Below are 15,271 nucleotides of genomic sequence, written 5' to 3' on the forward strand. Positions count from 1 at the left end.
CAGTTTAAGAAACATTTCAAAATAAAATGTCTACATAACGCATCAAAAAGCATGCTTTTGCCATCAAAAGTTACACATCAATGGCCACCTGCAATAAAATTTCACTGCAACTTTAAATTCATATTTGTTTTACATACCAAGAGTCCAAGAGGACCATCGATGACATAGTGTTCAGCAATGTCTGCTAATTCGAATTTTGAATAATCAAATTCTATACTAAAGCCCTATCGTGTTATTTAATGTATAGTGAAGTGTTGCTTCAAAGATTGTTTATTAATATAATTTTGATTTGATGCTTGCAAAATCAATGTGTACTACACAGAAGCTTCATAGAATCGGTCCGTGTCCTGTAATAAAATGGGCCTTATTCTTGTTATAGAAACTGACTTTGCCTTGATAATTGAGGTGTATTTGCCACCTCCAGGGAGGGTTTCAGAACCGTGGAAAGTGTTAATTGCGAATCCATTGCAATCAGCTGCCTATATGTAAACAGGTCAATAATCCGTTAGTAATATGCATCGAGGATTTGATGCTGTGAGGTACGTTACCCTATAGAATGAAACTTTGACAAATGGATCATTTAACGTTACAGATCCAACATGTCTTGACTGCAAGTTCCAACAGGGCCGTGTAAAAGCTGCGTAGAATTTGTTAATACCTGTGAATAGATACGTTTTTACAGTCTTAGAATACCTGCTCCTGGCTCTAATCTCATATGTTGCACTAACCCCTTTCTGTTTGGCCGAGTGTAGACGTCCATCAAGAACTGACGTGGACGTTGCAATTGTAGGTTGACAGAGGATGAATATGTTTGCCCAGCTTGTGTCAACACCAAAAACGTTGTGAGCAGCACTAGCAGGATAACAGCTTTCATGTGAAGAGAACCAAGTTTGATAAAATAAAAGACGCAATAAACATCCAACAAATGCGCATGTATTTATATAGTATCAAAGTAAGATCATCATCTTGGATCTTGCTTGTTTATGCGGATTTCTTGTTTTGATAAGAAAACTGCAGCAACCAGAAGATCATCAAAACAACAACAACAAAGCTATCATGTGTAATACAGCCAAAGGTTTTACAACAGAGGTATTCTTATCAAGACTAATATCCTGATTGAATGATATATTCTTTTGGGTGCATTCTCTCATGCCTTTATGAACAAGATGTGTGTTTTTAGACAAAGGTAGTCCTTTTCATCCGCAACAATGTTGCTTTGCACATGCATGCGCGGGTTGTATGAAATGAAATGAAAGTAGCTTTCCTTGTTGTACACATAAACAACTCTTTCTTCGTAAACAGGACCTTTAGCCTGGATATACTTGGCACAAATGAAAAAGCCACGTGTGAAATACAAGCCGTCTTACAAGAGAACTGTGCCTTTTTTTGCGTATATGCCCCACGCATCGATATCACCCTTCTCAATGTTAAAAATAAACCTGTCGCTAGAAATTGCCCTGAAAAGGAATATAAATAAAAAACGGCTTAGTGAACCGAGGATCCATGAAATATATGAAATGCTGCACAATACGTATCCGACGATACATAACAGCACAGTATAATTTAGCCAGATGTGTTTCGCATACTCGATTAGCAAATGTAAATACTAGGATTTACATTCAGGTGAGAAGTTTGCAACGATTAAGTCTACTAAAAATAAAAGTAAGTACAGGAAGCAAAATAAAGAGGTTAGGTCAAGCTCTGGTGCGTCTCGAACACGCACTCCCCCTTCTAATTAGCTTCGCAGGCATTGTATTTCATAAAATAATAAAATTATTGTCCCTAAACACTTTCAAAGCCTCGAAAAGGAAAGAAGTTGATCTAACAAGTATTTTGATAGACTGCATCTATTAAATATAGAATGCAAGAAAAATAACATAGTTAGCGATAGTGCTATGTAATTTTTCACTTACTTTCCATACGCTTCAAAAGCATCTATTACTGTATTGCCTTCATGATAGAAATGGCACTGAGTTTGCCAGCCAGTCGCCAAAATAAATTCCACCTCAGACCCTTAGTCTACTCTAGATGAGCCAAATTTTGGTACTTTTCGACTCGATCGAATTATTTTTGCAGATTCGACTAAGTAAAATATGATGATCATCCTATGCTCCTTTAAGCTTTCCTGCAGTGCTTTTCAAGGCGCATCCAATGGTACCAAGTAAGATAGATGTCTTGAATAAACTTATTGAATAACTTACGAAAACATGAAAAGAGGTTTCTGGCCAAAATGTCGAAATTTTACATATCAAAGTCCCACAAAGATGACTTTAGGAGTTGCTTTGGATCGAGAGAAACATTTTGATTCAACCCATACCATAGTAAAAGTCTTTATTATCAAGGCAAAAAATGCGATCGTTTGATTTTCGATCAAAACCATGAGGGGTACCTCATGCTTTTTGGTCGAATTTTGGCCATGTTTTTTTTTGGTCCCTAAAAAGTTGAGCAAAGGTGTCAGAAAGAAACTGCCAGATGAGAGCAACTGTTTGGTGCTATTCTGACAATCTAAAACGGTCTTGACCGCGAGAAAACGTAGCTCAAATGCACTCAGGTTTTGCTGTATTAGGCACACTAAGGAATAAAAAGGGGAAATACCAGTACGCTGCTTGCCCATATATGAAGTAGCTATGCGTATATGGATGTAGAGCATCACATAAGGATCAGATCTACAGATAATTTGAGGGATTTTCATGTGTAAGTAGAGGGTCAACATGAAAGCAGTAGTGTTTTGACAAGATACGCAAGGAAGATCAGTAGCGCGGACTGCTGCTGCTCAGGTTGGTTCTCACCAAAGCGAAGGTAGAGAGCCATCTGAAGCATGAACGCTCGTCTTCATAATACAAGAGACATTGGCTTTGGCCAGCAACAAACCCCACCTTAAACTCAGTTCAGTCTCTGTTCAAGATTGGTTTAGTTTTGATTAAAATTGACTCGATCGACAGACTTTGCGAAATTCGACTATATAAATTGTGGTGATCATCCCATACGACCTTATGCTTTCCTAGAGTGTTTTTTCTAGGCGCATCCAATGGTGCTAATACATATAGTTGTTATGAGCAAGCTTTTTGGGTAATTTTACAAAACATGAAATAAGGGTTTTCATCAAATTGTCAAGATTCTACATATAAAGGTTTCACGAGCAATGTCTCAGGGGTTGCTTCGGATCGAGAGAAACATTTTGAATTGATATAAAGCTCTTTCGCGTAACCATCACTACCCCTAAGGTGAAAATTACGCCACTGCTTAAATCACATCTACAACCTTATAACCACCAGCGTTCCACTACCCATCCTCATGGCTACCACCACTGACCTCTCTTGGGTCACGGTCCTCTCTCGAGGCCTCTCCAAGAAGGTCATCAATGCTCCACAACAGCGAGCTAAAGATGACCATTTTAAACTAATTCCTGAAGTTATGTTCGAACACGAAGATCTGAAGGCCGAGGTGCTCACTCGTAAAGCTACTGCCATCCTGCAGCAAGCTTTGACACCGGGATCGGTTTTGTTTACCTTTCCAAACAAACTTTTTGTGCATCGTACAACAGCGTATCGCCTCATTCAGGAACAAATAGCTGCTAATGTCCAGTTTCGCCCCCTTAGTCTGTATCACCAGAAGTCAACTGGAGATCTCTTGGTGGAAGCTAAATTTGACTCCCCTGAGGATGCCAAACGAGCCATCAACAATGGCATCACTCATGGCGATGTGGTATACAAAGCTACTGCTGTCAAGGACAACAGCGAGGGCAAACTCACCCATGTGCAAATGACTATTGTCCGCATGCCAAACATGACCACTTTTCTGGAGGACTTGCAACGCTCGCTGAAATACTATGGTAAGCTATACCAAATCAAGAAGTACACTGTTGATGGCTTCTTTGAGGGTCATGTCAGCTTCCTGATCGACACTTCGGTCAAGCACACTGACGCGGAAGGTCACTCCTACGACGTACAGCCTTTGAGTCGCATGCTTTACCTTTCCGCCTGGGATGTCTATGTGCCAGCGACATACAGAGGAGCACCACCAGTTTGCCATTTCTGCCGTCAGAGTGGACACATTCGCGCTGCTTGTCCTATCCTAGCTAAACGCAAATGTTTCAAATGTCACAAGTTGGGACACACTGTTAAGTTCTGTCGAGAGGAAGAGAAGCCTTTTGACGAAGCAATCGCTGAATATGAGTCGAGCCAAAGGGATCACACTGATTCCTACTCAGTCACTCCAATTGATAAAGTTAACGAAAAAGAGAAGGGCCATAGAGCATCCCCTGCGATCAATGATATTCTCGCGCAGCAACTGCCATCTCAGCCCACCACCACAGACAAGCTAGCCGGCAAAACGACCGAGCTCACAAGTAGCCAGATCAGTACCTTGTTTTCCGCAAATGACAGCCAAACCTGGGACCAGTCTCCGGATGTGATGGAGGTAGATCCCCAGACCCTCCAGCGTTCTCCCAACGGTAGCGATGCTTCTAAGCATGCTCCGTTAGCTTCGTCCTTCCATATGCATTTGGATCCCAAGTTATCTGCTGACAATGTCTCCTCTCCCAATGATTTCCAGACTGATGTGCCCTCTCTCCGCCGTCATTCTATGAGCTCGACGTCTATGTCGCAGCCTCAAGTGTATCATGTCGCCCATAGGGCATAATGATACAACAATCATTGCGCATAGGTACCCTTAATGCCCGGAGCATCTTTAAGGGTTCCTCAAAATCTATACAGAAGGAATTCACTTCCTTTCTGCGCTCCAAAACCCTCCAGCTAGATATTCTCTGTCTGCAGGAGGTCTCTCATTACCGTCAGCAGGCCCACCTCACTGATGATAATGTGCGTGCTTTCTCTTTTATGTTTCCTCGGTCTTCCTTTGTCGTCTCGAAGCATTGTGCAATAGTGTGTCTGAAGCAAGGCTTGGAGCTCGCGGATGCCACCATCTCTCGTGACGAACGCTGCATCACCGCCACTATTAAGGACGCTAATCACACCATATGCCAGATAGCTAATGTGTACATGCCCGTGCACAGAGCCCATCGCTATGCTTTCCTGGAGGAGCTGATGTCCATGCCCTTCTGGTCTGATATGCTTGACTCCCAGTGGATCTTGCTTGGGGATTTCAATATCCATTTACATGATGCGGTCGAAGCTCGTCTCCCTAGAGTCCAACCTTTTGTTGAATGGCTGAACACTCATTTTTTCAACTGTTTTCCAAAAGGCACAATGACTCTCCCTAAAGCTGGCACCACCATTGACTATGTCTTTGCTCCTCCTCCTATGGCGACTCGTATCATCAACACTCAGACTCACCACATTCCACCTGAGTGGACCGATCACAGCCTCCTCACAATCGATCTGGTCACCTCTGGCGTCCAGTTGGGTCCTGGCAGCTGGCGTTTGAATCCGTACTTGCTTGAGAACCGTGAATTCCAAGCCCTTTTGGATAAAACCGTGGATATGTTTTTGGCGTCTGACTATTATACGACAGATGTGGCTGATATGGGTGTCTCTGCTCAGGAGAAGTGGGAATCTCTCAAGTCGATCATCAAGTACTGTGCCAAACAGTTCACCAAAGGCCAGAAGGCTCGCTTCAAAGCTCGAGTCTCCCACCTCCAACGTGAACGGGAACAGCTACTTGGGACCCCGGAGGAGTCGGCAAGGATCAAAAGACTGGAGCAACTGATTGAGCAACGGATTCAAGATGACACTCGTCAAGCTATGCTGCGTTCGGCTACTCGTTGGCTGGAAATGGGAGAGCAAAACAACAAATACTTTTTCAATGTGATCAAGGATCGTGAGGCGCAACAAACCATCCAGTCCTTGAAAAAGGCTGGCACTGGAGAGAAGCTGACAGACATGGGCGACATTCTCCAAGAAGCTCGTACTTTCTATCAAGATCTCTACACACCTGAAGACATTGATTTGGCTGCCGTCAACTCTCTCTTTGACAATATCCCTGCTGATGCGAAGCTACAAGAAGCTGAGGCAGACCGGCTGATTGAACCACCCTCCACAGACTCTGTCTTGCTGTTACTGGACCATGCACCCAAGAACAAGTCTCCTGGTTTGGATGGCCTTCCGTTTGAGGTGTATCGCTATTTGGCGGCGAAGTTCCCTGCTGTTCTGCTTCTCTTGCAGCAAGTGCTGACTGATGCGCTGCGTGGTGTCTTCCCTGACTCTTGGAAAGAAACGAGGATGGTACTGCTGTTCAAGAAGGGCGATCCAGAGCTCCTCAAGAACTGGCGACCTCTCTCGATGATCAATAGCGATGCTAAGCTGTTCACCAAGATGTTAGCCAACCGGTTCAAACGTGTCCTCTCCCGATTGATTACGCCGTACCAAACAGGCTTTATGCCTCACCGGCTCATCTCGGACAATGCGTGGTTGAACCAGACGCTGATGACCAACCTCCGTGATGCAGCTCCTCAGGATCCCAATGTCGCCGTACTCTTGGATCAAGAGAAAGCCTATGATCGGGTCAATCCGACATATCTGGCGATGGTTCTTCGTCAGTTTGGCTTCCCGGCATCGTTGGTATCCAGTGTGTCAAGTCTGTTCTTTGGTACTCGTATCTCCTTGTCAATCAATGGGTGGTTGGGCGCCCCCATCGATCAACAACGTGGTTTACGACAGGGTGATCCGTTGTCCCCTTTGCTGTTCAATCTGGCTTTCGAGCCGTTTCTTAGAACCATCTTGGCCTGCCCTTCTCTTCAAGGCGTCTTAATGTCTACCGCTGTCCGTGCTCCTCTCGCAGGGCGTATCTCTCGTGCCTCCTCTCTCGTGCCGGTCCAAGGCGACCATGATCTCCTACGCGCTCCGGCGACCCCTCCACGGGTGAAGCTGTTGAGCTATGCCGATGATCTGGAAGTCTTCCTGACTTCTACGGCGGAATGGCCTGTGCTGCTGTCTCTTTTGTCGCTCTATGGCAAAGCGTCCAACGCCAAGGTCAATTTGGAGAAAACCGTGCTGTTGTCGCTGTCAGGCGAGGCTCATGCTGATTGGAAGCGAGTGACGGAAACGTCTAACATTGAGTGGTACGACAGCTCGTCAGTTGGCTCTGTGAGGTATCTAGGTTACCCTCTGTATCATACAGAGGAGCAGTTGCAGCATTTCCTGAATTCCATTACCGTGAAGATTCAACGTCATTGCAATCTGCTCACCAAGCGGCAGCTATCCATTCGTGGAAAGGGTTTAGTGGCGAATTCCCTTCTGCTGTCTCGCTTGTGGCATCTCCTGCGTGTGGTTGTGGTTCCTGACAAGTGGCTGGAGGAGATACAGCGCGTGGTACGCCAGTACATCGTCTCGTTTTGGCCTACTGTGGCTTGGGATTCTCTCTGCCTTCCTAGGAAGCATGGAGGTATTGGTCTGGTTGACATCAAGAAGCAACATCTCGCCTTGCATCTCATATATGTCAAGCGTCTGCTTCGTCCCAGATCCCCAGCGGATTTCCTCACTCCCTGGCTGATGTATACATTCCATGTATACTCAGGTCATGCTACGGTGCTGCCTTTGCTGCTATACCCACGTACCTGCTGGCCGCGTGTGCGGAAATGCCCTCACTTGGAGCATCTGGCTCGTCTACTCACTCGTTTGCCTCCCTTGACTCTCACTCCTGAGTGGCCGTCTTGGTGGCTCCTAGATCTGCCCTGGTTACAAGTATGCTCCCTGTCTCCCACAGCGACTTTGCCTTTGACTAGGAACAGTGACAAACTGCCACCTCATGCCTTGATTGCCAGCCTCTTGAGCGTGCTCCCCAACTCCCACATCTTGGTTTGCGTGCGTCCCCGTGATACTGCTGCATTGCAACATCTGTTCAATGCCTTGTGCCCCATCGAGGGTCCTCCTGTTTGGGCTGTCCCTGCTCCTCTCAGGTCCGTCATGGCCTTCACCGCTCCAGAGCGAACCGCACTGCTGGAGAGTTCCACTACCCCCTCTCCACCCACGGCTAGCTTTTCGCATTGGTTCATCACCACTGGCCCTCGCTCAAAAGCTACAGTGGACAAGATCACTCTCGGGGCGTTACGCCGTTCCTGGCATCCGTCATTTGACATGTTGCGTCGCCCAGCCCATCCTCCTGGCTATCGCCCACCACATCTCCTGCTTCCTCCTCACCTCTGGCGTGATTTCTGGTCTCTCTGTCTCCCGCCCAAGGCATTTACACCGTGGTGGCGTTTGCTGCATGGACATCTCTCGGTGCAGGTTCGCCTGCACTCCATGAACCGTGTGAAGTATCCTTCCCCACTGTGTAAGATGTGTCATGAAGCAACTGAAGATGAATACCATATGGTCATTGGCTGCAGTATGAAGTCCCTCTTCTGGTATGAGTTTGTCTCTCACCTTGGTCTTGCTGATCTGTTCCCTACGGACGAGGCCATCTGGATTGGGTTGACCACCCTTCACGGCCAGGACAACAATCCTCTGGACATTTCCATCTTGGAACTTCTCGGCGCTGCCTTCTCATCTATCTGGCAACATCATTGGGGCTGCACAATTGATGGTAAATCTTGGATCACTCGGGCTGTTTTCTCCTCTTTTCTGGAAGATCATTCCAAGTTAATTTCTTCTTTCTTAGACATGTAAGACCCTTATGGCACCTTACTGTCTATAATATAAATAAAAAACACATTTAAATACAAAAAAAAAATTTTGAATTGATATGTATACCTTAGTAAAAGTCTTCATTTTTGAGGTGAAAAACACGATCAATTGATTTTTTATTGTTCTCCATGAGGGGTGCCTCATGGTTTTGGGTCGATTTTCGATGATTTTTTTTTAGGTCTTAAAAAAGTTGCGTGAATGCGTTGGTAAGTGAATGCTAGTTGAGAGCGATTGTGTGGTGCTATTCTGGAGGTCTAAAACGGCTTTTAACGCGAGAAATCACGACTCAAAGACGCCGAGGTTTTGCTGTGTTTTGCATAGTCTGGAGTATTAAGAGGCAATAATTGTATGCTGTCCATCCATGATGAGAGTTTCTCATTGATACAGACGTAAATTATCGTAGAGAGCCAGGTCCGAACTCGTAGGTTGCTTATAAACATGTTTCTCGTGGCAGAGCAACTATGTATACGGTAGTAGCATATGCTATTATGAAAAATTCACTATCTACTATTCGATATTGAAAACGTACAAACAAGCATGTATTCAGTAAAACCTCGAACAATATATCCATTTGAGAATTCAGTAATATTTTGCATAAATTAGCAGCGCCTTTGTTTTTATTTGTCCTTTTATTTCTTTTTGAAATGCATTTTAATTTATATAAATACATTCAAATTACAATATGAGTGTCTCAAAAAGTGCTTTAAGAAGTAGAGAAGGTAAATCTCTATTTCTTTCATTTCACAGGCTTTTTTTTTTTTTTTTTTTATAAAATCCATCACAAGCTCAAGCTAAAAAGGGGGTTTCAATCTAAATGGTATTGGTGGCACTTTTACTCTTTTTCTCAACATTTATCATCATGACTCAAGGAGCCACCAAATTTGGCAGAAGCCTTCGCTCTCAATTCCTGTTAGAGCCTCAATACACTCCGTTGAATCACGGCTCTTATGGCTCTATCCCTAGAGTGCTATTGCCAGTTCTGGAGGATCTTCGTCTCAAAGCCGAAGTCAACCCTGATCGTTGGTTACGACGTGAGATGTTTCCAGTAATTGAACGGAACAAGCAAGTGGTGGCAGATCTTGTTCATGTCGACCCTCAAGAACTAGTTTTCGTATTTAATTCCATGACTGGCATCAATACAGTAGCTCGAAGTCTGCCTTTGGAAGCAGGCGATAAAGTCATTTATGTATGTATCATATCACACAAATGTTCATCACGATACTCAATTTCACGTACAGTTTAGTACAGCTTACAACTCTGTGGAAAGTACCATCAAGTTCATCAAAAACTCGGAAAAGCTCAAGCTTATCCGCATTGAATTGACGTACCCCTTGGATGACAATGAGGTGCTAACAAAGATCCAAGAGACGATTGAGCGTGAGAATAGTAAAGGCGATGGTAAAATCAAGCTCTGTTTTATGGACGCCATTTCCTCTGTGCCAGCGGTGCGATTTCCATTTGAGTCAGCTGTTAAACTGGTGCGTGAACACAACATTCTTAGCTTGGTGGACGGTGCACACGCTATAGGGCAGATTCCATTGGATTTGCATCAAGTAGACCCTGATTTCTTCATCACCAATTGCCACAAATGGCTCTATGCGCCCAGAGGATGTGCTGTGCTATATGTGCCTTTTAGAAATCAGCGTCTGATTCACCCTGCCATCATCAATTCAGCCTACGCAGACCACAGTGACCCAGCCGATAAATCAGTATCATTCCAAGATGAATTTGCTTGGCCAGGTACAACAGATTTCTCCAACTTTATGTGTGTTGAAGCAGGTAATGATCTAAAGTAAGATGTTGCCCTGGATGAGCTATTTTCTCATAGATGCATTCTGTTAGCGGTGGAATTTAGAAAATCGATAGGAGGGGAGGACGCTATCATGACATATTGTCATGATTTGGCTGCCAAGGGAGGAGAAATTGCAGCTAAAATTCTAGGCACCAAGGTGATGGCTAATTCTGGTCAGATAGCCATGGTCAATGTCGAGATTCCACTCACAGATGTCAAGCTCTCGGATGCGGAAATCATTGGCATTTTCATTGACAAGTTGCTGTATGAGCATAATTGCATGGCGCCTGTCTACAAGCATAATGCCATGTGGTACACTCGTCTGAGCGCACAAGTCTACAATGACGAGTCTGATTTCGAGACTGTAGCAAAAGCCATCCTAGCCGTCTGTCAAGAGCTCAATAGAGGCTAAAATAAACCCTAATTTCTTTATTTACAACATCTAAATATTCTATTATACTTTACACAATTAATCACGACGCATATACCAATCAATGGCTAATGAAAACAAAGCAAAACCACCAGCACCCAGTGCCATAGCCTGAGGACCTGCTTTCGCAGCCAATAAACCGCCTGTGAAAGCACCTGCTGCCACACTGTTTGTCAAGTCGTTTTTGGCACGATACTGTATTGATTGAAGCATCAGCAAAACCATGACAATGATGGCTCTCGATTCCTGTAGACTTACTGATTCAATACAACATTCAGATCCAGAGTAAATCATGCCCACCATGCCGAAATTCTTTGCCATGGATAATGATCTGGTGCCCATATCTTTGAATGCATGCTTGATTTGCTGCTTTGTTGTCTGTTTCACCATTTCTTCGTTCATTGTTGGACCAGCATACTCAAATGAGGACATGAAAAGACCAAATGCTGCACCCATACCAAAACCTAGGAGACACATGTCAGTGGATATACGACTGCAAGCTGATGCTCCTTTTTTACCTGCTACACCAGACATGGCAGTCTTGGCAACGCATGATTCCATTGCGCCTTGCATCATTTTAATAGTCTGTTGTTCTTGGAGAGACATGCCGCTGTTTTGCTGGCCTCCCATGCTACCCAAAGGTCTATTCATGGTATATTTCAATAAAGTGTGCTACGAGATGGAGCAAGAAAAAAAAGGTTTGTGAGGGTTGATGTGGGTTTTAAGGATACAGGGGAGGAGTTTCTTTTTCATGACCGTTGAGTAACTGACCAATGATATCTGTAATGCCAGCACCATTAATATCATCTCGGCTGCCTGATAACGTGTTCTAGCATCTTTTCTTCTTTTTACTACCAACATGGATTCACCAACCAACGCACAAGTGCCACAGTATGCTCCCAGCTATCGCAGCAATCTAGCAAGTAAGTGTCGAGGATATCACGGACGGCAAGATGACTCATATGTAAAGTGCATTGCTAGACCTCAATATGGACGAGGTAATTGCGATATATGTGTATAGGGTAGCATAAGAGAGGCACTGAACGGCTGTAATTAGGAAGTCAAGCTATTCACAAACAACAAGGAGAGAGATAAGTACGACAACATGGCCGACTTGTATTCCATCATCGTCTTGATGGAGCACCTGGAGAAGGCATTTATTCGAGACTCTATCACAGCGGATGAATACACACCTCAATGTGCCAACCTGATTGCAAAGTACAAGACGACCATGAACTTCCTATCTGATTCGGTTGATAATTTGGAGACATTCATGAACGACTACAAGGTGAGTACAGCATAGCACTGATCATAAGATGGTAGATAACTCATGTTGCCCGATAGCTGTCCTGTCCTGCAGCAGTCAATCGGTTCAAGATTGGAGTGCCCGCAACATACGAACATGCTATTGGGGACAACACAAAGGACGTTGCCAAATCAGCCAAATACATTGCAGAGAGCGTGCTCCATTTCATCACACTGATGGATACGCTGCGATTAAACAGATATGCAGTCGATGAGCTACATCCCATTCTAGCAGATTTGATCCAATCACTGAACAATGTGCCTGGACTATCAGCAGATTTTGAGGGTAAGCAAAAGGTGCGTCAATGGCTTATTACACTGCATTCCATGAAGGCCAGTGATGAGATTACAGAGGAACAGGCTAGACAAATGTTGTTTGAAATGGATCAGTCGCATTCAGAGTTCCACAGGTTGCTGAGTGGTGATCATAATAAAGATGGTGCAAGTGCTTGATCTGATGCAGACGACACTTTGCCTAGTTGCCTTGAATTCAGTGTCTTTCGCTACCAGCACATTTTATGGATGTGTTGTGTGGGATGTACATTTCATCATTGCCCACCTTTATGATTCAAATTCAGAAATATATAAAAGGTCTTAAATCGTGAAATAGAGGATTTCTCTTCTTTTTTCCTTTGCACAAACAAAATGTCAGATACGAGCATCGAGCTAATTAACAAAATCCAGGATGCATTCATTACCATTGGAGGCAACGAGAGCTTAGATTTGCCTCAAATCATCACTGTGGGCGAGCAGAGCTCTGGAAAATCATCCGTCTTGGAGCACATTGTTCAACGCGATTTCCTGCCTCGAGGCAGTGGCATTGTCACCAGAAGACCACTCGTATTACAGCTTGTTACTATCAGAAATGGCGAGCAAGACGATTACGCTGAATTTTTGCATCTGCCAAATCAAAAGATATACGACTTTAATCAAGTGCGACAAGAGATTGTGAATGAGACTGACCGTATTGCTGGAAACAACAAGGGCATTTCAAGATCACCTATCCATCTCAAAATCTACTCCAAGAACGTGCTCAACCTGACATTGATCGATTTACCGGGACTCACAAAGGTAAGCCTTGAATTAGCACACGCTGGTTGAGATTGGTCGTTGACCCAGCGATGTAGTTTCCAATAGGTATTCTTCCACATGACACTTTAATACAGCTATTCCTTGTATTCAACACATCAATTACTTTGTGTAGGGGATCAACCACAAGACATTGATGTCCAAATTAGAAAGTTGGTGCTCGACTATATCTCCAAAGTGAATAGGTAGAAATGTGAAAAGTGCGTCTTATGGGCAAGTGTGGCCAACCTCTCTCTCTCTCTCTCTCTTTTTTTTAGCATTATTCTAGCGGTGACCCCTGCAAACGCTGATTTAGCCAACTCCGATAGTTTGAAGCTTGCTAAACAAGTAGATCCAGCAGGAAAGAGAACGATGGGTGTATTGACAAAGTTAGATCTGATGGACACGGGTACAAACGCCTTGGATGTGCTGACAGGCAAGTCTTTTCCATTGAAAATGGGGTTTGTTGGTGTAGTGAATCGGAGCCAACAAGATATCATCACCAGCAAATCAATGCAAGATGCAATTCAATCAGAAAGGCTGTTCTTTCAAAGCCATCCTGCGTACAGAAGCATATCGCAGCGATGTGGATCCGTGTATTTGAGCAAACAGCTACATCAGATTCTCGTCAATCACATTCGAGAGAAACTGCCAGATCTTCGCTCAAAGACAAGCTCGCTGATAGGTCAAACACAGCATGAATTATCACAATACGGCGATCCTGCCTTTACTGGATCAGTGCATCGTGTAAGCTTGCAACCTGTCAAACCAAGCTGAAAAGAAATCTAACTATTTATGTCCATTCATCAGGGATCGCTCATCCTGAAATTGCTGACCATGTACTCATCTGAATTTGTGTCCTCCATTGACGGTACATCCTCCTCCATCTCGACAAAGGAGCTGTCTGGAGGCGCACGCATCTATTTCATATTCAACTCCATCTTTGGACATGCACTTGACAGTATCTATCCTTGCACCAATTTGACAGATGACGATATTCGCACGGCCATCAGAAACTCAAAGGGACCGCGCTGTTCATTATTTGTGCCTGAAATTGCCTTTGATTTGCTAGTGCGACCTCAAATCAAGCTCTTGGAAGCACCTAGCTTACGATGTGTGGACCTGGCTTATGAAGAACTGTCCAAGATATGTCACACTTGCGGCAACAAGGAAATCACTCGATTTCCCAAGCTACACACCAAGCTTGTTGAAGTAGTGTCCGATTTGCTGCAGGAAAGATTGAGCCCATCGTCCGAATACATTCAAAGCCTGATCGCTGTAGAATGCTCTTACATCAATACAAACCATCCCGACTTTCCAGGCGCATCAGGCGCCATGCTAGAAATGCAAAAGCGACACAAAGAGGAGGAAAAGGCAGAGAAAAAGAGGCAAGCTCGTCAACAGATGATACTCGGTCCAAATGTAGCAGAGACGCATCATAGAAAATCCTCTCGATCCATGTCAATCACCTCCATTTCATCAACCACATCTACTTCAACACCACCCAAAGACTCGTTTTTGAACCTCTTTTTCGGCAATAGCAGTGGTAATATTATCACCAAACCAGCTGCTGGACTATCGCCACTGTTATCTGTAAACGAGAATGTAGAGCAGCACTTTTCAAAAAGCATGGACGCGCTCTCTTCAGAATTGGAAGGCGACCTCAAGATCAAGACGACAGAAAGAGATGACAAAGAGGTGGAACTTATCCGTAAGTGTGCCAGCGTAGCGCTCTTCATTGTGCTAACACGCCTAACTACAGGTTACTTGATCACATCGTATTTCAACATTATCCGTAAATCCATCCAGGACTTGGTTCCTAAAGCCATCATGCATTTATTGGTCAATTTTACCAAGGAGAATGTCCAGAATCGACTGGTCTCGTCTTTGTATCGCGAGGATCTTTTCGATGAGCTGTTGAAGGAAGATCCAGCGGTGGCTTCAGAGAGAGAAAGATGCAAGGCCATGTTGGATATTTATAGAAATGTGTTTGCCTTGATAAGCGATGCCATGTAAAATAGTTTAATAGATTATATTGTTTTTGTATAATAAAACGTTGATCGTTTCTGAATCTGACTACTGAGGATTCTCCAA

General features: G+C 44.2%; 7 protein-coding genes across 7 annotated transcripts; 5 read left to right on the forward strand and 2 right to left on the reverse strand.

Moving 5' to 3' along the window:
* Nucleotides 1-314: 314 nt before the first annotated feature.
* ATC70_004893 (uncharacterized protein) lies at nucleotides 315-874 on the reverse strand (the record flags this gene model as incomplete). The annotated part of the gene is made up of 3 exons (XM_064824193.1): nucleotides 315-479; nucleotides 549-637; nucleotides 694-874. The coding sequence occupies 3 exons, from the start codon at nucleotides 872-874 to the stop codon at nucleotides 315-317; spliced, it is 435 nt and encodes a 144-aa protein (XP_064677129.1).
* Nucleotides 875-3,294: 2,420 nt separating this feature from the next.
* On the forward strand, nucleotides 3,295-4,641 carry ATC70_004894 (uncharacterized protein; the record flags this gene model as incomplete). The annotated part of the gene is made up of 1 exon (XM_064824194.1): nucleotides 3,295-4,641. The coding sequence occupies one exon, from the start codon at nucleotides 3,295-3,297 to the stop codon at nucleotides 4,639-4,641; it is 1,347 nt and encodes a 448-aa protein (XP_064677130.1).
* A 197-nt stretch (nucleotides 4,642-4,838) lies between these two features.
* ATC70_004895 (uncharacterized protein) lies at nucleotides 4,839-8,564 on the forward strand (the record flags this gene model as incomplete). The annotated part of the gene is made up of 1 exon (XM_064824195.1): nucleotides 4,839-8,564. The coding sequence occupies one exon, from the start codon at nucleotides 4,839-4,841 to the stop codon at nucleotides 8,562-8,564; it is 3,726 nt and encodes a 1,241-aa protein (XP_064677131.1).
* Nucleotides 8,565-9,441: 877 nt separating this feature from the next.
* On the forward strand, nucleotides 9,442-10,786 carry SNO1 (Senecionine N-oxygenase; the record flags this gene model as incomplete). The annotated part of the gene is made up of 3 exons (XM_064824196.1): nucleotides 9,442-9,768; nucleotides 9,821-10,361; nucleotides 10,425-10,786. The coding sequence occupies 3 exons, from the start codon at nucleotides 9,442-9,444 to the stop codon at nucleotides 10,784-10,786; spliced, it is 1,230 nt and encodes a 409-aa protein (XP_064677132.1).
* Nucleotides 10,787-10,843: 57 nt separating this feature from the next.
* On the reverse strand, nucleotides 10,844-11,455 carry VRG4_2 (GDP-mannose transporter into the lumen of the Golgi; the record flags this gene model as incomplete). The annotated part of the gene is made up of 3 exons (XM_064824197.1): nucleotides 10,844-10,999; nucleotides 11,063-11,268; nucleotides 11,323-11,455. 3 exons carry the CDS (start codon nucleotides 11,453-11,455, stop codon nucleotides 10,844-10,846), a joined length of 495 nt encoding a protein of 164 aa, XP_064677133.1.
* A 208-nt stretch (nucleotides 11,456-11,663) lies between these two features.
* On the forward strand, nucleotides 11,664-12,562 carry ATC70_004898 (uncharacterized protein; the record flags this gene model as incomplete). Its single annotated transcript, XM_064824198.1, has 4 exons — nucleotides 11,664-11,727; nucleotides 11,786-11,802; nucleotides 11,862-12,092; nucleotides 12,149-12,562. The coding sequence occupies 4 exons, from the start codon at nucleotides 11,664-11,666 to the stop codon at nucleotides 12,560-12,562; spliced, it is 726 nt and encodes a 241-aa protein (XP_064677134.1).
* Nucleotides 12,563-12,754: 192 nt separating this feature from the next.
* FAL1 (RNA helicase) lies at nucleotides 12,755-15,193 on the forward strand (the record flags this gene model as incomplete). The annotated part of the gene is made up of 6 exons (XM_064824199.1): nucleotides 12,755-13,180; nucleotides 13,237-13,246; nucleotides 13,314-13,383; nucleotides 13,456-13,924; nucleotides 13,988-14,888; nucleotides 14,940-15,193. The coding sequence occupies 6 exons, from the start codon at nucleotides 12,755-12,757 to the stop codon at nucleotides 15,191-15,193; spliced, it is 2,130 nt and encodes a 709-aa protein (XP_064677135.1).
* Between the last annotated feature and the right edge of the window lie 78 nt (nucleotides 15,194-15,271).

This window comes from Mucor velutinosus (genome assembly GCF_035048745.1).
Source record: "Mucor velutinosus strain NIH1002 chromosome Unknown tig00001542, whole genome shotgun sequence".
Lineage (NCBI taxonomy): Eukaryota > Fungi > Mucoromycota > Mucoromycetes > Mucorales > Mucoraceae > Mucor > Mucor velutinosus.